This window comes from Meriones unguiculatus, chromosome 3, assembly GCF_030254825.1.
Source record: "Meriones unguiculatus strain TT.TT164.6M chromosome 3, Bangor_MerUng_6.1, whole genome shotgun sequence".
NCBI classification, from domain to species: domain Eukaryota; kingdom Metazoa; phylum Chordata; class Mammalia; order Rodentia; family Muridae; genus Meriones; species Meriones unguiculatus.
Window position 1 is genome coordinate 69230282 of NC_083351.1, and position 24871 is coordinate 69255152.

Consider the following 24871-nt stretch of genomic DNA (forward strand, 5'->3'; position numbering starts at 1 on the left):
CTGTGCAATTACACTAGACTGGTTGACCAGCAATACTCAAGGATCTGCCTGTCTTAAAATTTCTTAGAATTGTCAGTGTCCATTAAACCATTGAAATTTGTTTTTATTGAAATTAGTAGTGCTATAAAATAATTCATGAATTGAGGGATGACAAGATAGCCCAATGGGTAAAGTCACTGGCTTTCAAGCCTGATAACCTGATTTTGATCCCTTAAATCCACATGGTAGAAAAAGAGAACTGACTTCCACAAGTTGTCTTCTGACCTCTAAATGTAGCCATCTACATGTATGTACACACATATACACGCCACATGAATAAAAGTGATTAAAAATTTTTATACAACTTTTAGGAAGGACATAAAAAATACATGTAATGATGTGGAAGGGATCTAAAAATAGACATTTATTTGCATATGTTTTATGTATGTCCTTTACATGAGTAAAAAGGGAACAGGAAAAGATTCCGGCTGTTTAGTTACTTTTCTTTAAGGAAGGAGAATTTTGTGTGGCTTACAGTTTAAAAGAAGACAGGCTCCATTAGTGGGAGCTGTGGCTGCGGGAAGACTAGGTGGCAGGAGCACAAGGCAGCCAGTCACACTGGCCTCTCAGAGACCTGCCCGCCTCTGCCCGCCCCTGCCCCTGGGCCTCCGCCTGCTGGGATTACAGGCGTGTAGCTCCACACCCAGCCAATATATTCTTTCATAAAAATAATTTAAAAATCCCACCAAGTTCACACTGAAGATTAACCATCACAATAACAAGCTCTAAAAAGCAATTGCTTTCTGGTGGGAAGCCCCAAATTTGATAGACGATGAAAATAGGTTTTCGTGATTTATTCTGTTTGTATATGTATATAATATACATACAGAATTTTAAATGTAGGTTCTACAGTATAGAAAATATGGTATTTGTGTTTCTGAATCTGGCTTATTTCACTTAATATAGTAATTGCCAGTTTTGATTGTTTATTCTGAATACTGGGCTACTATTTGAATCTATTATGGGTAAGGACAGATTATTAGTATATAAAGAAGGCTAACAGTTATTAATACTTATAAAGCTCCACTGAGCTGTCTAAATTTTGAGACTACGGATAGTTACTGCATTCTGTTTGTCCACATTAAAATATTTTTAATTCATATGCTAAATGATCTTTATTTAAATTCCTTTACTTTTTAGGTGTGGAATATCAAGCAAATGATTAAGTTGACACAGGAACATATAGAGGCACTGTTGGACAAATTTGGTGGGGAGCATAATCCACCATCAATATATTTGGAGGTAAGGTTTTGCTTTGGTTTGGTTTGGTTTTTAGTTTTTTGAGACAGGGTTTCTCTGTGTGAAGTCTTGATTACCTTGGACTCCCTTTGTAGGCCAGGCTGGCCTCAAACCCCACAGCAGTCCGCCTGACTGCCTTTCCCTGAGTGCTAGGATCAAAGGTATGCGCCACCTCACCCACCTGGAGGTAAGTTTTTGAGTATCACTTTATAGTGATTTTGGGATAAGAACGATAAAAATGTTTCATAGTAGTAGTTTTAGTAATATTAGAGAGCAGAATTAGAAGCATCTTGGAAGAAATAGCTTTGCTCTTTTTTTTTTTTTTCCCCTTAGTCTTGTTCTCTTTTACTTGTTGCAATATATGGTAGTTTTACTTAAAAAAAAATGTCAAAATTGAGAGGGATGTCTCCTATAAACTTCAAAATATTGCTTAAATTAAAAAAAAACTGTTAGAGAAAACATACTGTTTTGGTAGTCAGCAGAATGAGTTACCATATTGGTAAAATGGTGTGGTTTTATAAAATTTTTTTCAGAATGTGTTCCCCAGAGTTGGTTTCTGCTTTCTCATTGATACAATTTATAGTCTTGGAATGGTCCTACATTGTTCAGTCTTACTGCTTAATGGTGCCTTGGGAATTGTATCAGCCTTGAGTGAGGGTTATCTATCTGTGGGTAGCCGTTGTTCTTAAACCCGAGAGACAGTAGGTGCTATGTAATCACAGATAAGCCTTCTTGTCCTTAGTTTCCTTCTGAAAGGCAATCCATTGTCAGCAAGCAAGCTATTGTGGAGTGTAGGTAGCTAGGTTCTACAACCAACAGTGCTTGCCACACTCTCCACTGCCTTTCTCCATAGACTCTAGCTCAGCTTGAACCACGCACAAAGACAACCCTAAGTCATAAAAGACTAGAGCCAGGCATGGTGGTACACGCCTTCAGTCCTAGCCTTTGCAAAGCAGGGGCAGACAGAGGTCTGCGAATTTGAGGTCAACCTGGACTATAGCAGTGAGTTCCAGGACAGCTAGGCTACAAAACGAGACTGTCTCAATATACACAAACAAACAAACAAAATAAACCAAAGATCAAGGTAGCATTTGGCTTCCAATACCAGAGATTTTAAAGCATGGTTTGAACAACTTCTAACTAAATCTTCTTTATTATTTGGTGGGAAAGTTAAGTTTGTGTTTATAAGACAAGTCTTGGAACTATGGAAACACTGACTAAACTGTTCTCTTGTCTGTCTTCCTCATATGACTTACTCCAGACCGCGCAGCTGCTCATGCTACCAGTGCCGCACTAGAAATCTTTTTGGTTTGAGGTTTGGTTTTTTGTTTTTTTGTTGTTGTTTGGTTTGATTTTGTTTGGTTTTGAGCTTTGTAGACCAAGCTGGCCTTAAACTGGCAGAGATCCTCCTGCCTCTGTTTCCTGGGTGCTGGCATTAAAGGTGTGGGCCACGATGGCCAGCGGCTCAGGACTAGAATTCCATCTCCAGACACAGTGTGCCTTCACTTGCACAGTATAGGAGGCCAAGCAAAGAAGTGAGTAGTGTGTAGACCTAGAGGGACTGGTCATTTTGTTTATCAATTGTGCGACAGAAGCAACCGTTTGTCTTTATATGTTTGGGACTTTGCCACTTTTGAATCAATGAGCATGGCTATTTATAGTCATGATGGATTGCTTTAGCCACACACATGACTCTTCAAACATTTGAATACTTAAACATTGATTAATAAAAAGCAAAAACATTTGTGCTTATTTTTATTCTGTGCCCTGTACTATGTTAAATACTTTTATTAATATTTACAATTAATTTTAGAAAAATCATGGAGAGATTAAGTAACTTACCTCAAGTGATACTGTTGGAAGAGGAAGAAAGCAGCTATCTAACTCGTCAATCTATGATACTGATCACTGCCTTATTCTATTGTTTTGCTATCCTGTTGTGTCTCTGCCCTAACTCCACCACCAGGCAGCTCTTATTTGAGCTAAACATTTCTAATTTTCTTTTCCATTCTTTGTGATATAATCTGTGGACCTTTTTGTTAGATGTCTTTTATTTGATTGGTTTCTTTTTAGAAATAGGCATACAAACTTGAGTAAATAAAAAATGAGTATAACATCAGCAAAATTTATTGTTATATGATTAGTATGTGATAAAGTATTAGATTCTTATTCTCATGGACTAGTACCACACAGTATAGCTGTACTGAGTATTTATGAAATATTTTAGGAAAAATGAAAATAGTATTACATGTAATAATTTAAGAATTGAGTTTATATTAAAAAATAGCATAGTTCCTGAGATATATTAAGTTGTTTACAGATACGGATATTCACTGAATTCCTGCTAATGTTTGTACCGCTTGCAGTGATACTAAAAAAAAAGTTTAAGAGCCAGAAATCTGTATATCTTCAAATAGATTGTACTTCAGAGGGGGAGGGAAGTATAGACAATGAACGTATAAAGGAATAAGAATATTGCTCATAATTGGCATTTGATGCACTGTGAAGCAGGGTGATAGGAGATGACAGGATGCTTGCTTGTGGAAAGCTGATCAGCCGGAGAGAAAGGCCTTCAGCCAAAGGCCAGCTCTATGGATGACCCACTGTGGCACATCAGTTTCACTCCTTAAGAATCCTTCACTTTTTTTTTTTAATAGAATAAAACATACATTGAATTTACCACTTTAAAAAAATATATTTTTTTGATGGTGTGGTGGTGCACGCCCGTAATCCCAGCACTTGGCAGGCAAAGGTAATGGATCTCTGAGTTTGAGGCCAGCCAGGTCTACAGAGTGAGTGAGTATCAGGACAGCCAAAGCTACACACAATCTTGAAAAAAAAAAATAACAACAACAAAAACATTTTTTCACAATGTTGGCAAATTTATTTTAATTTGTAACTGTCAACACAATCATCTCCAGAAACTTTTATTATCTGAAACTGACCTTTTTAATTTTACATTGTAACTGCCAAATCCATATTTTCTTCTCATAATCTGTAGTAACAACTGTTTACTCCTATGTCTGTGAATTTGACTGTTTTAATAGAATCACATAATTTGTCCATTTGTGACTAGCTTATTTTACTTAGTATGTTTTCAAGGATTATACATGTTATAATATGGGTAGTACATGTGTAAAAACTTTTCTTCTTTCCAGGATTAATACTTGTGGTAGAATGCTAACCTATTTATGTATGCTTAGATTACAAGAAGTGTTGAATGGCCACGGCTAAAAGATAATTGAATTCTTGCTTCCCATAATTAAAACAAATTTTAAAATTATATTTATTTGCTTTCTGCACACTCACACGAGCCACAGTGCATGTGTGGAGACCATTTAACAACTGACTCAGTTCTCAGGTCATCAGGCTTGGTGGCCTGATCATTTGTAATATAGGTTTATCTTCTTATAATTAACTAGTGATTGCAACTGAGCCAGAATTTATAGAAAAAAGAAGTGAAGGTGAGCAGTAGGGATTGTTGAACTTGAGCAAACTCAGGTCCTCATGCTTGGCCAGCTCTCATGTCTTTGAGTTTATACCCGAATTAGAATTGCAGGATCATACAGTGATTCTGTTTACTTATTTAAAGGAACTTACATACCTTTTTATATTCTTTTTTGTTTTGTTTTGTTGTGTTGTGCATTTTTTAAGACAGGTTTCTTTGTGTTGTCTTGCTGTCCTGAAGCTCACTCTTGTAGACCAGGCTGGCCTCGAACTCACAGAGATCTGCCTGCCTCTGCCTCCCAAGTGCTGGGATTACAGACATGCGCCACCATCACCCAGCTACCTTTTTATATTTTTACTATCAATGAATACACAAGGATTGTGCTTTCTTAGTATCCTCACCAACACTGAATATTTTCTGTTTTGTCTTTGATAGTAGCCATTTTTTGAATGTAAAGGGGTATTCAATTGTGGCTTTGCTCTATATTTCCCTAATGTCTATGATCTTTTTACAGTTCATTGTTTATTTGGATATCCTTTTGGGAGAAATGGCTGTATTAACCCTTTGTCTAATTTTTAATTAGATTGTTTGGGTTTTAGTCACTTAGTTACATTCTTTTTGTATAATTTTTATTTTTTTATATTAATTACAGGGTATTTACTTTGTATCCCAGATGTAGCCCCCTTCCTCATTCCCTCCCAATCTTACCTTCCCTTCCTCATGTCCTCCCTCCTTCATCTTCTCCCTGCCCCTCTCTTAGTCCACTGATAGGGGAGGTCCTCCTCCCCTTCCATCTGACCCTAGTTTATCAGGTCTCATCAGGACTGTTTGCAATGTCCTCCTCTGTGGCCTAGCAAGGCTGTTCTTCCCTTGGGGGGTAGGGAGGGAGATCAGAGAGCCAGCCACTGAGTTCATGTCAGAGACAGTCTTAGTAACATTCTTTTTAAAAATTAATTTATTTTTTTATTCATGTGTGAGTCAGAGTACAGCTTTCAAGAATTGCTCTCTCTCTCAAAAAAAAAAAATTGCTCTCTCTTTCCAATGGTGTTGGTCCTGAGGATAAAACTTAGGTTGTCAGGCTTGATAGGAAGTGCCTTTATTCACTGAGCCATCTTGCCAGCCATCTTTGTATACTCTTCTTTTTGCTTATGAGAAAGGGTGGCATTCTCATTCAAACCATTCCATTCCATTCCCTGGCCAAATAGGCTTATGACAATATCATAAAGAAAAATTTATTTAGTCTCAACTTCAAGTCCTAAGTCTCTTCTGAGACTCGAGGTTACTTAATTGTAACCTTTAAAATCAAAAAGCAAATGACATATTTCCAATATATAATGACACAGGATTTATATGACCATTCCACAAGGGTAGAATGGAGGCATAGGGAAAAAATACAGGACCAAAGCAAACGCAAACCCCAAATAGTATAAAATCTGTAGCTACGTATCTGATGTCTGGGACTTGAGTTTTAAAGGACTTAGGTGGCTTGGCCCTGCCCACCTTGCTGCTTGTAACATACGTGTTACGAGCAGCTGATTCTGCTCTATGTATGCAACTCTCATTGGCAGATCTCTCACAGCTCTGACTTCTCCAGTGCAATTCAGGCTTCACTATCATCACTTCACACAGTTTGAAATTTACCTTGTTTGTTGATCTGTGGTTTACTCATCAACCACCGTAATCCTAAAGGAAGAAAACAATGTGTTTTTCCCTGATAATTATTTTTAGGATTTCTTCTGTTTCTCTAATTCTCTTGCTTATATTCAGCTAATGAATTTGAATAGCTTCTCTGTGAAAGATACAGTGTTAGATACTTTAAAAAGTTGCTTTGTTTTCTATAACTCTGCACATGCACACAGATACCTGTACACGCACACACAAATGTGTGTGCATGAATGTGCACCATGTTGTGCATATGGAGTGCAGAAGACAGTTTGCAAGAGTCAGTTCTCTCCTCTCACCATGTGGATCTCAGAACTGGACTCTGGCTATCAAGACTTGGGGGCCTGTGCCTCTAAGTGCTGAGCCGTCTTCCTAGCTCTAGGTGCTTTTCTACTTGTTTTTGTACCTGATATATGGTGTCCAGAGTTGACAAGATACTGCTTCACCGCAGCTAAGAAGCAAAGAGAAAAATAGGAAGGAGCCAAAATTCAGTGCTCTCCTTAGAGGCAGACCTCATCGTAATACTCAGAGGCGGGCTGTGGGTTCCAGATAAGCCAGGCCTACACACTTGTAGCCTGCCTCAAAGATTAAATGTTCCTAATAATCTTGCTTCTGTAAACTAGGCCTTGCCTCTGATAGGTTCTACCACAATAATAAGAAGGGCCATGCCTTTAACATGTAGCCTTTGGGGGACATTTTAGATCCAAACAAAAAGTCAACATAGCATTCTTACAGTGTGTGGTAATCTTTTTTGTCTTGAGATGTCAGACTGGGAACAGTATAGTCACATTTCATCAATTTTTGCAATGAAAAGATACCAAAATGTAGATGAGTTTATTATACACAGCTGTATAAAGTTAGTAAAGTTTCATTAGATAACACAAGATAAAATTCAGTAAGAATAAGTTAATACTGGGCATGGAGTTATATATCTGTAATTCCAGGTACCTGAGAGGCTGAAGCAAACAAATTCAAAGCTAGTCTAGTCCATATAATTTAACAACCCTGATACAAAAAAAAAAAAAAAAAAAAGAGTATAGTTAAGTTACCAGTACAGAAAAGGGGGAGAAAGGTTTAATGTACAGTAGATTTATAAAGTGTTGAAGCCATCACCATAAACTCTAAAGCGTTTTGTGTTGTTCCTCAAAAGACATTTTTTCATCCATGAACATCTGTCCCTCTAGTCCTTAAAATGACTGATCTTTTTGTCTTTGTAGATTTGCTTGTGTTGTAGACCTCTTGTAAGTAGCCTTTTATGACTGGATGCTTCTGCCTAACATGTTTTCAAAGTTTATGCTGTAGCATGTATCAGTACTTCCTTTCCTTCTGTGACTAATTAGCATGTGGGCTTTTTTCTTCTTGAGCCCATCTAGCACCTGATGAACATTTGGCTGTTTAACTTATTGGATATTAATAGTTATTCGACCCTGGGCATTTACACCATAAATTTTGTGTGTTTTTGTTTTGTTTTGATGGTTTTTTTGTTTTGTTTTGTTGTTATTATAGTTGTTAGTTATTTAAATTCTTTTGACTAGGAATAGGATTCCTAGGTCTTGTAATAATCCTTACAATTTGAAGAATAGCCATATAGTTTTCCAAAGGCTTAAAAACTGTTTTACATTCCCATTGGTAATGTTTGTGGGTTCAGTTTTTCCACATCCTATCAACACTTGTTATTTCTCTTTTTGTTTTTATTCTAACCATCCTAATATGTGTGGCTTAGTATCTCGGTTTGGTTTGCAATTCACTAGTAAGGATTGGTTTTGAGCATCTTCCATGTACTAACTATTAGTGTATCTTCTAAGAAATGTCTATTCAGATCCACTGTTCAGTTCGGTTTGGTTCTGTTCCTGTTTTGTTCGGTTCTGATTTTTTTAACTTTGAGACAAGGTCTTACCTCAGTTGCATAGGCTATATCATAGTGCTCATTTAATAACATTGATCTTCAGAATAAATTTGAATGTAATGTTATCTTCAAAATGAATTAAATGTGGAGATTTGGGGATTCTGGGGAAAATAGAAACAGCATAAAAACTATTATAAAGAACGTGGTATGTTGTTTTTAAAAAAATGTTCAGGGTCTAGGTAGCAGTGGTGCATGCTTTTAATGCTAGCACTCAGGAACCAGAGACAGATGGATCTCTTAAGTTTGAAGCCAGCCTGATCTACAGAGTGAGTTCCAGGACAGTCAGGGCTACACAGAGAAACCCTGTCTTGAAAAACAAAACACACATACAAAAAAAAAAACCTCAAAAAACAACAACAAAAACAGTTCAGTTGGTAGTTTGAAAAACCAAGCAGTTTTAAGTTTTATGAATAGATAATGAAACTAACAAGTGGCCTGGTTTTATTTTCTTCAGCAATGGATAATAACATGAGCCATTATTATTATTAATTATACTTTATAATAATATTTCTTAGAAGCCAGTTTGTTTTCTAATTGGAGATACAAAGGGGTGGGTCTTGATGGGATGGGAATTGGAGAAGAACTGGGAGTTGTTGAATAGTAGGATAGCAGTATTATCAAGAAAGAACAAAAATTACCTAAAGAATCAAAGATGCAATTGATGCTGGTGTTGGAATAATAATCCACAAAATATGGTAAATAATACATTAAATATCCAAGTCTGGGAAGGTGTTACAGATATTACTGGAACCAAGATGTAAAGTCAGGAGTAGTATTCATTCAAGAGTGTGAACATTTCAAAGTGAAGTCCTGGCATCATTTCAATCTTTTATAAAGCCTATGGTATGTCTCTGGGTCTTGAAGATAGAATGAAAATAAATGCCTTTAGAGATAAGGTACAGAATTTTCAAAGGCGGGGATGGTAGAAGAGTGATCAGATTTGATTACACAGTTAGGATTACTGTGGCTATGATGAAACACCATGACCAAGCAACTTGAAGATATAAGGGTTTATTTGGCCTACATATCCTGAATCACAGACCATTGAAAGAAGCCAAGGCAGGAACTCAAATGAGCAGGAACGTAGAGGGAGGAGCTGATGCTGAGACAATGAAGGAGTGCTGCTTACCGCCTTGTTCCTCATGGCTTGCTCAGCCTGCTTCCTTTTATTTTACCTTCTTTTAATGAAAGTAGATTTGTTTCTCATATAATATATCCTGATTACCGTTTCCTCACCTTCTACTCTTCCCAGATCCTCTTCACTCCTCCTCCCATTTGGATCCACCCTCCTTCTGTCTCTCATTAGAAAACAAGCAGGCTTCTAAAGGAATACGATAATATAATTCAGAATAGTAAACTATATGTAGTATAAAACAATGTGATAAAATAAGAACTAAAACATCGGGATAGAACAAAACAGACCAAAGGAGAAGAGCCTCCCCAAAGGGCAAAAGAAACACGCATATATGCAGAAACCCGTTCATTTGTATGCTCAGGAATCTCATGAAGCCCTGGTGTGTGCGTGCACAAAGGACTTATATGGTTAAAAGAGAGAAAATATAAATAAAATACAAATACAAATAAAAAATAATAAAATTTAAAAGAGGTGGGGGTACTGACACGACATTATAAGACAAGGAACGTCCAAAGATGCAGTTGAGTTTGTTTTCTGACCATCTACTGCTGGGCATTCAACCTATCCTTAAGAGAAGTTTGTTTCCCCAGTGAAACTCCCGTGGAGAAAACTAAATTTTCATTTTCAGCCTGTTTTTTTAGTATCCAGGACCACCAGGTCAAGGGAGGCACCACCCAAAGTAGGCTGGGGCCCTTCCACATCAGTCACTAAGAAAATACTCCACAGACTTGCCTACAGTCAGGTCTTATGGAAGCATTTTATCAGTTGAGAGTCCCTACTCTCAGATGACTCTGGTTTATCTCAAGTTGGCATAAAAATAACTAGTACAACACAATGCAGCTGGAGCAACTTGTTAGGTTGGACTGTGAGGATGAAAAAGAGCTATTGATAATGTGGTGGAATAATAGTTTGAAATCTGTGATGATGGAGTAGGTATATTGATAAGGAAAGAACATTTGAAAAACTCATTTTCTCCATTCCTTTTTGTTTGTTTTTCGAGACAGGGTTTCTCTGTGTACTCTTGGATGTCCTGGAGTTACTTTGTAGACCAAGCTAGCCTCAAACTCACAGAGATCTGCCTGCTTCTTTCTCCCAGAGTGCTGTGATAGGCATGCCTAAACTTAACACTACATGCTTGCCTAGACTTCAGTAAATAAGACTATTTGATCTATGTAAGAAAGAACTTGTCTTCCACATATAACCTTCAAGGGTAAGAATTGTTAGTCTTGTCTGTTTTTGCAGTCTGATCATAAACATTGCCAGTATAGAGATGAGCAATAAATATTTTTTGAATGAGTAAGGATTCAAAAAATGAAATATTGAGAAAGGCACCCTTATCAATTAGCCACTGGATATGAAAGCTAAAAAGAATTTCAGCTCAGACAGATTTGAATTGATTTGATGGTAATGGTCTGTTTTGTTCATGACAGTTTTGGACCAGGATCGGGTAACTAGCAAATGGTAAAAGGGGAATTCCCTCAGAGTTTCAGCTCCTTACCTCAGTACTTTTATTATGTTTTCTACTTTAAAAAGTTAAGATATGAATACAGTATATCAGAGTGCTGTGGCCTTTATTGAAATGAAGTTGCTCTTTTATTCGCCCCTACAGTAGATAGTTCCTATAAGCTTATGAAATTGAGATTTCCTAGAATAGCACACATACTCTACAATCTGGTCCCTTGCCCCTTTCTTCAGTCTTGCTGTTTTCTTGTGTACCTGTTCTATATTTAAATTCATCAGATATGCATCTACTTATTGTAGTTTCTTACATGGTATGTAACATACAACTTAGAAATCAGTGGGGTTTCTCCCCCACCCCCATATTGTAAAATAGAGCTTACTCTCTTACTTTCTTCTGTGCACAGGTCTCTCTTCCTATTTTATCTATCCATATAACTGCCTTCCTCTCTGAGCCCTGCCTCCTTCTACATTATTACCTGTTAGCAGGAATGCAATTTTTTATACATAATACATAAGTAAAATTACATCCATCGATTTCTTTACAGCCCAGTAATCTTTGTAAAATTGTTATTTGCTGTGTTGTGTTACGATATGCTCATATTGTAGGGCATGCACATGCATGTGGAGGTCAGAAGACAACGTTCAGGATTGGTTCCTCCCTTTTATTGTGGAGTGTAGGGATCAAACTAAAAGTCTTCAGGTTTGCTCATCTAGCACTTTTACTTGCTGAACCATCTTGCTAGCCCAGAAAACTTGAGAGAAGAGAAATGCCACATTAAAATCTTGGAATCTCTCTTGTAGACTTATATGTTTGTAGTACTGCATCTATTTGTGATGGTAGGGAGCAGCAGGCTAAATTGCTTTGGGCTGAAGGAATTTCCACTGTCTGAAAGAACTGTGAAAATTTGTATTCCAATCTATCTTTTTACTTTCAGCATCATTCTGTTCCTTTAGAATTTGTCATTTGACTTTATAGCTTGTGTCAATTGGAATGTTTGAGAGGATATACTGATAGAGGCCCAGGGATTTCCTGTGGTTTCAGAGTATCCAATTAATTCTTACTTGCTAAGCACCATTTGCTGGAGAAGGAAATAATTAGGAATGCTACCAGAGAACATGTTGATGTTCATGATCATGGCTGCTACAGGAGACAGTGATGATGTCCTTGGTCCTTGCTGCCACCAGAGGCTTTGTGAAAGTCCATGGTCCATGTCGCTTCCAGAGACCATTGGAACGTCCATGATGCCTGCTGCCACTGGCATCTGTGGACAGGAAGCTTCTTTTGCAGTGATATCAATGACTGCAGACTCATAACTGTGACAACCTCCCCCCTCCAAAAAAAAAAAAATTCCAGGCAGGAAACTATTGAAGAGAGTCCTTTAAAATTGTGATAAAGATGCTGAAGTGTAGCTTTTCACAGTTGATGGCTTCTCTCAAGGGGAAAGACTCAGTCATATTTAAGGGGCTGGCCACTGCTATGCTTCAGTGAGTATATGAGCAACACAAATTGGACCGGGTGGGCTTTTGTCTTCCTTTTTTTTTTTTTTTTTTTTTAATTTCTTTTCTTTTTGACAGGGATGTGGGAGGTGGCAAGGCTGGGAGGGTGGACCTGGAAGGAAAAGAAAACAAGTGTGATTGGGGTGCATTGTGTGAAATTCCCAAATCATTAATAAAAATATTATATTGGTGGGGAGGAGGATCTATAATGAGAAAGTATTTTTAAATACTGTCTCTGTGTGTGTCTGTGTGTGCTCATCTGCATGCACATAGGCATATTCAGAGCCATACAAATGGAATTGTCCATTTCAAATAAGTAGAGCAATGATTGTTTACTGCCGAAGTCTAAGAAACTTGATATGCCTACAGTTTTTCTGAAAAATAGAATTGTATAGAAGAGACACCTACTTATCCTTAACGCAATGTAATACTTCATGTACATATTTTGTCTTATGTTAAACTTGTGGTTTGGAAAGTAAATTACTCTTTGACCAGAAAATTGAGAAATACCATTTTTTTTTAATTATCATTTAAGGACCATGTAGATACAATATACAAGTTTACCAAAATATAAACTAATGTCCTATATACTTTTTTTTCCATTTGAAAGAGTATTTGTAGTATTTCATATTTACTTTGTAACTTGTAGCTTAAAACTGGTCTTAGATTATAAAGAAGTTGTATTCAAAGACTGAACTCATATTTTTCTTTTATAAGTGTCAGCAAAGTTCAGATCCAATGTGACTCTCTTTATTTTATAGGCCTATGAAGAGTACACCAGCAAACTAGATGCCCTCCAGCAAAGAGAGCAACAGCTTTTGGAATCCCTGGGGAATGGAACTGATTTTTCTGTTTCTAGCTCAGCATCAATGGACACCGTTACATCCTCCTCCTCTTCCAGCCTTTCAGTGCTACCTTCATCTCTTTCAGTTTTTCAAACTCCCACAGATGTATCACGAAACAACCCCAAGTCACCACAAAAACCTATCGTTAGAGTCTTCCTGCCCAACAAACAGAGGACAGTGGTGAGTCAGTGTTAATTGTCATCATTTTGCTTTTTTTTGTGTGTTAAATTATCATTACATATTGAGGGCCATGCATTTCAAACAAGGATAAAAAAAAATAATTGGTTTGTATCAAGTCTATATAGGTACCAGATTTCTCTTTTAACATTTTGTTTTTTGTTTTTTGTATGTGTGTGTGTGTTTCCCAGACATGGTTTCGTGTAGCCTTGGCTAGTCCAGAACTCCATATATAGATCAGGCTGGCCTCTGACTGACAGAGATCTGCCTCTCAAAAGCTGGGATGCCACCATGCCTGACAATCTATCAGACGTCATTGGCACTTAAATATAAATACCAGTTAAGAGTCAGTCAGCATGAACTGACTGGCCTGCTCTTTGATCACCTCTCCTTGAGGGGGGTGCAGCCTTACTAGGCCACAGAGGAAGACGATGCATCCACTCCTGATAAGGCCTGATAGACTAGGGTCAGAAGGAAGGAGAGGAAGACCTCCCCTATCAGTGGACTTGGGGAAGGGCATGGGTGGGGAATGGGGAGGGAGAGTGGGATTGGGAGGGGAGGAGGGAGGTAGCTACAGGGCGGATACAAAGTGAATAAAAACTGTAATTAATAAAAATTTTAAAAATACAAAAAAAAAAAAAAGTCAGGAAGCTGGGCACCATGGCGCACACCTGTGATCCCAGCACTTAAGGAGGCAGAGGCAGGCGGATCTCTGTGAGTTTGAGGCCAGCCTGGTGTACAAAGCCAGTCCAGGACAGGCAACCCTGTCTCAAAACAAATAAACAGTCAGTCAGGGGACTGTAGAGATGGCTCAGTAGATAAGAGCACTGGCTGCTTTTGCGGAAGACCTGGGTTTGGCTTCCTATACTCTTTTTTTTTTTTTTTTAAGGTAGAGTCTCTTATTTACCATCTTATTTCTTTTTTTTTTAATTAAAAATTTTTTACATTAACTACATTTTATTCGCTTTGTATCCCAGATGTAGCCTCCTCCCTCATTCCCTCCCAATCTCACCCTCCCTCCCTCATCTCCCATGCCCCTCTCTAAATCCACTGATAGGGGAGGTCGTCCTCTCCTTCCATCTGACCCTAGCTTATCAGGTCTCATCAGGACTGGCTGCAATGTTCTCATCTGTGGCCTGGCAAGGCTGCACCTCCCTCATGTCAGAGACAGTCCCTGTTCCCCTTACTAGGGAATCCAACTTGGATACTGAGTTGCCATGAGCTACATCTGAGCAGGGGTTCTTGGTTATATCTATGAATGGTCCTTGGTTGGAGTATCAGTCTCAGAAAAGACCCCTGTGCCCAGATATTTTGGTTCTGTTGCTTTCTCCTCTCCAGATCTTACTAACTCCCCTTCTTTCATAAGATTCCCTGCCCTCTGCCCAAAGTTTGGTTATGAGTCTCAGCATCTGCTTTGATACACTGCTGGCTCCCTACACTCTTATGCTGGATCACAACCATCTGTAATTTCATTTTGAGGGAATATGATGTCCTCTTCTGGCCTCCAAGAATACCAGACACACATGTGACAGGCAGGCAAAACACGCATAAGCATAAAATAAAAATGGATAAATCTTTTTTTTAAGAGGTGATCAGAATTTCAGGATTTAAGCTTGTATCAGAAAAAAATCTTTCCTCTGAGTAATCTCCAGTCTTAGTTATCACAAGTTAACTTTCAGTGTACTGATATTTTTCCTCTTGTTCACACAACTCTTTTAAAATTGTTATTAAGTATCATAATTGGAAACAATGTACCTGTAAGAAGCATTTGAAACAGAAATCTGCTGAGTTATTAGATAATCTATAGTTTTCAAGTAAAGCAAATATTGCCAGCCTTAATAAATAACATTCCTGTAACTTAAACCGGTAATTTTTTAATGTATATAGTTGCTTTTCTAATATGTAAATTATTTTATTTATGTGTATATATATATATAAATACTTTACATATATATGTAATTTACATATATATATATATGGGGGGGTTCTTATGTCTGTGTGGGGGTATGAGGACATGAGTGTGGGTGCCCAGAGTCTAGAAAAGATGTTAGATCCCTAGGGCATGGAGTTATAGGTAGTTTTAAGTCACCTGACGTGGATGCTGGGAACTGAACTCTGTCCTCTAAAAAAGTGTTCTTAACTACTGGGCCATCTCTACAACCGTATATGGTTGCTTTTAACATGACTAAGAGACTTACAAATAAGCTGAAATCAAAGTAGTTTTTTTGTTTTGTTTTGTTTTCCCTGTGAGACAGCAGAAATTCAAAGTGCAATTGGTGTTTTTCAGTGTTCCAAAATTCCCCTTGACTTTTAAAATAATGTTACTATAAAGGCATTTTTCCCTAGAATCTAGAATTCCTATGTTAATGATCAAATGAGGAACTAGCAGAGTTGCCAAGGACCCACATATGGATTTTGATCTTACTTAGAAAGTACTGTTTCAAATACTGTCAAGAGTGCATTTTTACACTTTCCCTGCCCTTCCAGAAAGGGTTGATTGTGATAAAGCAGACTTGGGATTATTTATTTTTTGTGCAGAATAAGCTCAATTTACAAAAAGAAATTCAGTTTTTTTCTCTCCCTTCTCCTTAAAGGAGGAAGATGATATAAGATTATTTGCAAATGGAAATTTTATCTCTGAAATTTAAAAAGTTTATAGATACCCATTCCATGTCCAGCTTGGTTTTGTTTTGGTTTGGTTTGGGTTTGTTTTTGTTTTTGCTTTTGTTTTATCACCTACACTTGTGAGCAGAAAATAGAAAACTTTGGAGTTGGAGAGATGGCTCAGTAGTTGAAAGCACTGGCTGCTTTTGAAGAGAACCCTGGTTCTGTTTCTAGCACCCACTTGGCAGCTCACAGCTGTCTGTAATTCAGTTCCATGGAACCCAGTATTCTCTTACGGAACTGTAGATACTGCTTGCTTGTGATACACACACGTGATGACATTCAGGCAGGCAAAATACCCATAAGAACAATTTTTAAATGAATATTTTTAAAAACAACATGAAAGGAGTTTAGGGTATTGGTTTCACAAACATAAATATTAACCTCATTGAGCAGCTAACATTTAAAAAGAATTAAGATAAGACTTTGTTATGTGAATACTTTAATACATTTTAAAAGGTACAGTACGGTAATTATGCACAGTTTATATACTACTAGCACAGACCTAGCCATTTACTCTTGAAGTGTTTTTCCAAGCTTGAAAAAGAAAGATTTATAAATCAGTGTTGCTTTGTTGTTCTATTTCTCATAACCAGGTAAATTGTTAAAGTGGTTCCTGGTGTACAAACCTGTAATCCCAGCATTTGGGACACTGAGCAGGTAAATTAGGGCACTTTAAGGGCAACCCAATTTATATATAAAGTTCTGGGTTAGCTTGAGCCAAGAGAATGACACCCCATTTCAAAAAAATTTTTTTCTAAGCTAAAAACAAATGTCAAGGATATTTTACAACAAATTGTGATATATCTATACAAAGGACACAGTTTAATAGAAAAAAGAGTTACTGGTATTCTCAGTATCAGATGAATCTCAAGAAAAGTATGGTGTAGAAAAGAAGGCAGACAAAAATGGATACATACTTTGTAATTCCATTTATATCAAATGTACTCTTGGCCATATGTGATGGTGATTGCATATAATCCCAGTGTTTGGGAGATAGTTGCTGGAGGATTAGGAGTTCAGAGTCATCCTTGGCTCCATAGTTAATTTTTAAAAACAAAGGCAAATTCATCTACAGTGATAGAAAAATGTTTAGTATTTGTCTAGGCATAGGTCTAGGGAAGGAAGGACATGTTACATTAAAGGACGAGGAAACGTGAAGAAAGTGATGTATATGTTCATTGTTGTAAACATGCTAATTGTTTTAGTTAGGATTTCTATCTCTGTAGAAATTAAGCCAAAGCAAGTTGGGTAGGAAAAGAGTTTATTTTGCTTACACTTCGACATCACTGTTGATAATCAAAGAAGTCAGGGCAGGAACTCAATCAAGACAAGAACCTGGAAGACATATGCACAGGCAATGGAAAGCTTCTGCATACTGGCTTGCCCCCATGGCTTGATCAGCCTGCTTTTGTATAGAACTCAGGCCCACTAGCCAGAGTTGCCACCACCTATGATGTACTGGGGCCTGCTATGTCCATCACTAAATAAAGAAAATGCCCTGCAGGCTTGCTTGCCTACAGCCCAGGGTTACTGAGGCATTTTTGTAATTGAAGTTCTCTCCTCTCAGGTGACTCTAGCTTGTGTAAAGTTGACAGAGAAACTATCCAGGACTGTATATGCATGATTATGTACATATATTGGGTACATAATTATGTATAAAATTGGGTACTCCACATCATTGCAGTTAGTATATGTCGTTTATCCCTCATCTTATTTTTGCTTTTTATTGTGAACCTATAAGAATGAGGTAGTCATATTCTGGTTTGATTGTTTTTATCTTTATTGTATTATTTCTTTAGATGCTTATTTATATTCTAATGGGGGATATAGATTTGGGTGGGTGGGGAAGTGGGAAAGAGCTGGGGGAGGGGAACTGAAATCAGAATATATTGTATGAAAAAATTTATTTTCAGTTAAAAGCTGAAAAAAGAATGCTGGTAGTCCTAGAAATATATGAAATAGACTTTAAGGGAAACAATTAAGGACAAGGGGAGTTGTATTAAAAAGCAGTTTCACAAAACAATTGTACTAACTACTGTATTTAAACGTTTCTTTGTTGGTTTGTTTGTTTTTTTAAGATGGGGTCTCAAAATGGTTCTCCATAGCCCATGCTGATCTTGCTACCTCTCCTGTCCTCAAGTGCAGAGGTATAGCCCAGCATGCCAAGCCTAGATTTCATTCTTAATATAAAATTACAGGTAGGCCATACACACACCAATTAAAGAATACATACTCTTTTTTTAGGACACACAGAGTCTTTATTATATATTTAGCAACAAGGGATATCCAAAAATATAAATTCTCTGACCATACTGCAATTAAAATAGAAATGAATTGACCATAGTAAAGCATGGTTTTAGAATTTGCAGTCTTTTCTCAGCATAGATCAAAAAATTTCTAAGAAAAATTAGAAAGTATTTATATGAATAATGAAATTACCACACTTCAGAAATTGTGTAAGGTATAAAAAAGCAAATAAAATTTACATTTTAATAATTTATATGCATATTTGAAAGACCTGAATATGAATGAGAAATAAGATGAAGATAAAAGTAAGTTAATAAGCATAATAATGCTCTAAATACTGTACAATATCGATTTTTTTAAATTGCATGCAATAAATTGCAGTACATAAAGCATTGCTGCACAGGTTTGAGCTTGAGGATTGGTGATCACATCCCCAGAACTCTTGTAAAAGGCTGAGCAGGTGTTGTGGCTGCCTGTATTTTCAGCACTCAGGAGATGAAAAATGGATCCCTGTCTCTCATTTTTGCAAATTACCTTCAAAATTGCTTCAAAAAATTAATATGGTTAGTGATTAAGAAAGACATTCAACATCAACTTTGGGCCTCCACACAAATGTGTGGCCACGACATGAGCATACTTTACACATTTGACTAGGGCTGAGACAGCAACGCAATTGGGATGTTTGCCCATCTAGTGCTGCTTAATGCAAATAAAATAAGAGGCATAACTGGAAGTATAAAATTAGAAACAAAATGGATTTTTGGGTCTGAGATATTTATAGCTCAGTGGTAGAGCTTTTACCTAGCATGTGTAAGTCTCTAGATTCAATTTTTAGCAAAAGACACCACATACACATATGCACGCACGTGCACACACACACACACACGTTTTCCAAAGCAAATAAAAAAGAAGTAAAAAATTCTAACAAGCCTTGGAGAACATGAAGGTAAAAGGAGCTTCTGTTGGGGGAGGGATACAGGGGAGTGAGAGGGTGAAGTTGTTGATGGAGATAATCAAGACATATTTGTATACTTGTATGAAATTGTCAGAATAAAATATTTTTTTAATGTAAAAAACCTTATAGCTGCTGGAAATTCTCTTTGATTCTGCAACTGGGGCCCTAGAAATTGGACTCTAACATTTGCATCATAAAGGCATTTAAGTTTTATCTGATGTTAACAGTGTTATATGTACATGATGTCATAAAAGATGAGAACCCAGGGGGTGGATAGACATGAGAAAGTATATACCATTTCAAGAAAGAATGTTGTATAACTGTGGGAACGCAAAGAGTGGGCTTTCTAGTGGCAGTACATTATAAAAAGATAAATATGGGGCTGGACACATGGCTCAGGGATTAAGAGCACAGGCTGCTCTTCCAAAGGACCTGGGTTCAATTCCCAGCACCCACATGGCAACTCACAACTGTCTGTAACTCCAGTTCAAGGGACTGACATGTTCACAATAAAGCATATAAAATTAAATTTAAAAAGAAAATGAGTATGTAGGGAAAATTAATAAAAGTTTATCCTCATGAGGTATGAGCTTTGGGTTTTCTGAGGATCAGGAGTTTATGCGGGTAGGTGGGTGTATGTTCATGTGTGTACACATGCACATGTGAGCATGCATGTGGAGGCCAGAGGATAGCCTGAGGTTATTGTCAGGAGTCATTTATCTTGCATTTCTAAATGGGCTGGAACTCAGCATGCAGGGTAAGCTGGTTGCCTAGCAAGCACTAGAGATCCACTTTCCCTGCCCTCCCATGCTGGGATTAATTACATGCACATACCACCACATCCCAGTTTGTTTACTTATTTACACAGGGTCTCTGTATAGCCCTGGCTGTCCTGGAACTCACTGTGTAGAGCACGCTAGCCTCAACTCACAGAGATCCGCTGCCTCTGCTTCCTGGAGTACTTAGGATTAAAGGGGTGTGCCACCACACCTGGCTCACTTTCTAACGTTTTTACATGTGTTCTCACATTCAGCCCAGGTCATCATGCTTGTGGGGTAAACACTTTACTAACCTAGCTCTTTCCCCAGCCTTTGAATACTTTTGGAAGGAAGTCAGTGCAGGAGCTCAAGGCAAGAAGCAGGAGGTAGGAATGGAAGCAGAGGTCATGAAAAAACACTGTTTGCTCGCTTGCCTACCCCATCCATGACCACTTAACCCGATGTGGCACCGCCTCCCATGAGCTAGGCCCTCCCACATCAAGATTAATCAAGAAATGGCCCCATTTCAGGGTATTTTCTCAGTTAAGATTTTTCTTTTCCCAGGTAGCTCTGTATCTAGTGTCAGGAAAAACAGCCTGCGTATTGTTGAGTCTCAGTTTTTAACTCAACCAATCCTCTTGCCAAAATGACATACTTTGAAGTGGCTTGTTCTGATCTGTAGAACCACTTTTTAAAATGTTTATAAATATTTATTTTACAGGCAAAAATCCTGCAAAATATTTAACTTGTAGAGTAGAAGTCATAGACTATATCTTGGACTACATAAAATTCTGTCTCAAGAAAACAATATATAGGTCCTTTGTGAGTTTTCTCTTTTAGATATTTGGAAAGGTCTAAATACTTGGAAAAGTATTAAGAACTATATATTACGTAGCTCCTAATCCACTACAATCAATAAATATTAAATTTTGTTATTATTGTCTTCATATTCTCCATACACAAATTATATCCTCTTATCAGCCACATTCTCTTTTTGAACCTCCAAGTCCCCACTAGAAACAACCCTGTAATAAATGTGGAGCACATTCAGTCACATTTTACTACATACATATGCGTGTGAATATTTTGTTTTTTTAATTGATAAAGTAGAATTATGCCATATGTATGCAATGGTCAGAATTTTATTCAAAATTTTTATTTTAAGGTGTAAGTATTGTATTTGTTAATAAAAGCAATTTTTATTCATTCCATTGAATTGTTATCAGCTATTCCATTTTTGCTTATCCTTCCTCTGGTAGATACCTGTTGTTGTTAATGTTATAATAATAGCAAACAGTGTTAAGAAAACTATCTTTACACAGGACTAAGAACAATTCCTGGGGATGGAAAATACACATGTAATTCAAAGTTACTTTTAAATTTGGGTTTTTTTTTTAATTTTTATTTTTGTATATGTGAGCCCACATGAGTTTATTATACCGTGTGTATTACGAGCCCAAGGAAAAGAGTTCTAGGTTCCCCAGAACTAGAAGTACAGGAGGTTATGGGCCACCACATGGATGCTGGGAACAGAACCCAACAAGTCCTCTTAACTGCTGAGCCACCTCTCCAGCTCCTAAAAAGGGTTTTGTATCTAAAACTACTAAATGAATTTTAGGATCTTTTTAGCTATGTAATACAACTTACCTTTCTGCTTAACTCAGTAACTAAGAGTACTGCCTAACACCTAGTATATGTCCTGTACCTGATCTTTAAAAGAACAAGTTTTTGGATTTACTTTACCTTGAGATATGGGACCACACATACCTATTAAGTTGGTATCAGTCCTAATTGTATCTAAGATAAATGAAAGACAAACAAATAAGCCAAGACTGAATGCTCTAAAATCATGCCCTGGGCTGGTAAGATGGCTTAGTGGGTCTTAAAGGTGCTTCCTGCATGTCTGGTGAACTGATTTTAATTTTTTTTGGATTCTCATGGTAAAAAGCAAGAAGCTACTTTCAAAAGTATTTCTCTGACTCCACATTGCACACGTACCCACCTGCAACACATGATGGAAAAATAAAAATATATAAATAAGTGTAATTTAAAACTAAAACAATACTCTTTCTATCTCTGAACTAAGAACTGTTTGTGGAATAGAGAAAAATAAGGCAAAGTTGTTCTGATTTTAGCCATTCAGGTGGTAAGTAATAGTAGAAACTTAAATTCTCACCATTAAACATAAGTAGGCTTAATGAAGTAGGTTGAGAATAAAAGGATATTAATAAATGGAATGAATGCCGCAGCCACAGAAAATGTTCTTCCTCTATATTTTTGGCCACAGTGAAACAAAAACCTAAGATGTACAGATGACGGAATGTTTTTGTAGGCAGGAGGAATAATATTTTTTTGCCTAGCAATTTCCAGTTTATAAAACTACTCTTATGTGCTCTCATTTGCTCTTATAGCAAGTTTATAAGGTCAAGTGCTGTGTGCAGCACTGTAGAACCAGGGCATTCTTGGTTCCTCCAAAGCTCTAAGCTTTTCTAACAATGAAAGAAGGGCTTTTCTTGTTAACTGATTAACTAGTTTAGATTTTATTAGAACTACAATTTAGCAGTAAAAGATACAATCTTAATAAATCCTGTTGGCCCTGGTTCTTTGCAAGTTAAATTCGGCTTGTGAGGAGGCACTTAAATTCTAACATTACTTTAGGGTATAAGGATCCTCTTCTTACTTTAGTAAGCCTGTGATGTAAGCATTGTATATCACAGTTTTTCTTAAAAAACGTTGTGACTGGTCTAACAGAGCTGAAAAAGGCTCAACATCAATATTAATTACCATAAAATCAAAAAGTTATGTCTTAGTCGGGGTTTTCTGTTGCTGTGATGAAATACCATGACCAGAAGCGACTTGGAGAGGAAAGGATTTACTTGGCTTTTTACTTCCACATCAGTGTTCATCACTGAAGGATGTCAGGGCAGGAACCTGGAAGTGAGAGCTGATGCAGAAGCCATGGAGGGGTGCTGCTTACTGGCTTATTCCTCATGATTTGCTCGGTCGGCTTTCTTACACAACCCAGGGCCACCAGCCCAGGCCATTTCCCATCAATTACTAATTAAGAAAATGCTGTACAGGCTTGCCTTCAGTTCAGTCTTTTTTTTTTAATCAAAAAATTTTTTTAATTCGTTTATGTATTTTTAATGTCTGAGTACTCTGTCTGCATGTATCCCTGCATGCCAGAAGAGGGCATTAGATCCTTTATTATCGATGGTTGTGAACCACTATGTAGTTTCTGGGAATTGAACTCAGGACCAGAGCAGCCAGTTTTCTTAGCAGGTGTGCCATCTTACCAGCCAATTCAGTCTCACAGAAGCATTTTCTTCAATTGAAGTTCCCTTCTCTCAGATGATTACAGCTTGTGTTAGGCTGACATAACACTAAGCAGCATAAACTGTGCATTTAAAATTGTGGTTAACGCTATAGATTCATTTGCATATGGACTCTCTGCCAGTGTTTAAGGGCTAGCTGTACCATGTTTACATATACCACAGGCTTGCCTTTGCACTACCCAGCCAACCATAGCACATGTTTGTAACCCAGAGTGCTGGGAAACAGGAAGCACAGGAATGCAGAGAATTCTTAGGTGCATAATGAGCTTGAGGCCAGGCGGGGCTCCATGAGATGCCATCTCAAAAAGAAAAGAAAAAATAAATAAAAGAATTACACTGTAAAGGTACTAACAAAAATAAATAATTCAGTGTATAACATTTCTCATGTCCAACCAAATTTTAAAGTGTTTCCTTGAAGTTTTCCACATAACGTTGAGTATAGATTTTAAACATGTGCAAAAGTAATGAATTCTCATGGATTCTTAATCAATGGGCATTTCAATTTGGGTTTTTTGGTGATAAAGTTTGAACATGACTGTTTTGTTCAAGTGTGCATTTTTCTGAGGTAAATACATATTCAGACAAGGATATATGTTGTTGTTGGCTTGGTAACATGAACTCGTGGCTGACACCCGTATAACTGAGGCCTGTTTTCCAAACACGCACACATGCACCTCTTCCTTGCCAGACACGTTCCAGTGTTCACTGGGTTTAGGAGCTCTAAACTACGCATTAAGTACCCTGCGGGGAAACCGTCTGAAACAACAAGCACATAAATTTAGAAAATAGAGCAGCAAGTAGGCTTTGACTAGAACACAGATTCATATTCTGAAAACAGAAAGGTAAACTGTCACTTTGTTGAACCTTAGCTAGGACAGTGCAGGAATAAGTTTTTCACTGATCTTCATGTATCCATAAAAGCAATAAAGGACCAAGCAGTGGCGGCACACACCTTTAATCCCAGCACTCGGGACGCAGAGGCAGGTGGATCTCTGGGAGTTAGAAGCTACAAAGCCAAAGCTGTTTCCCAGAGACACCCTGTCTCGAAAAACAGAGAAACAACAAAGCAATAAAGGTATTTCTATTTTCTAGTGAGTAGACAAATGCACACATACATTCTCCACAGACAGTGAGGATTAACTATATAAATCTAGCTACATCCTGAATACTTAATGAGAGCCCATACTCTTACGACAAATTTGAGATAGGGCCTTATTTCATTACCCTGTCTGGCCTGGAATTCACAGAGATAGCCCTCCTGCATTTGCCTGCCAAGTGCTAGGACTAAAGTCATGCACCATCATGCTTGGCTTTAATCAATTGTTCTTTAGGTTGGTAAAATTATAGTAGCTTGCTATGATTTCCTTTGATTAGTAAGTAAATTATAGACATGATACTGTATTTGGCCCAAGGAATTTATGATATTTTAAAGGTGTTAAAAGGTATATATCTGTGAGTTTTTTAAACTTTTTTTAAAGATTTATTTATTTTTATGTGCAT

General features: G+C 37.4%; 1 protein-coding gene across 9 annotated transcripts in view; it reads left to right on the forward strand.

Moving 5' to 3' along the window:
• Window positions 1–24871, forward strand: part of Braf (B-Raf proto-oncogene, serine/threonine kinase) — a 130150-nt gene that overhangs the window by 39978 nt on the left and 65301 nt on the right. For 7 of the 9 annotated variants that reach the window (XM_060380140.1, XM_060380141.1, XM_021632119.2 and 4 more), the window contains exons 2-3: window positions 1180–1281; window positions 13149–13412. In XM_060380140.1, the coding sequence (XP_060236123.1) occupies window positions 1180–1281; window positions 13149–13412 (366 nt within the window). The remainder of the gene's footprint in view (window positions 1–1179; window positions 1282–13148; window positions 13413–24871) is intronic. The other 2 variants (XM_060380143.1, XM_060380146.1) reach the window with 1 other exon arrangement.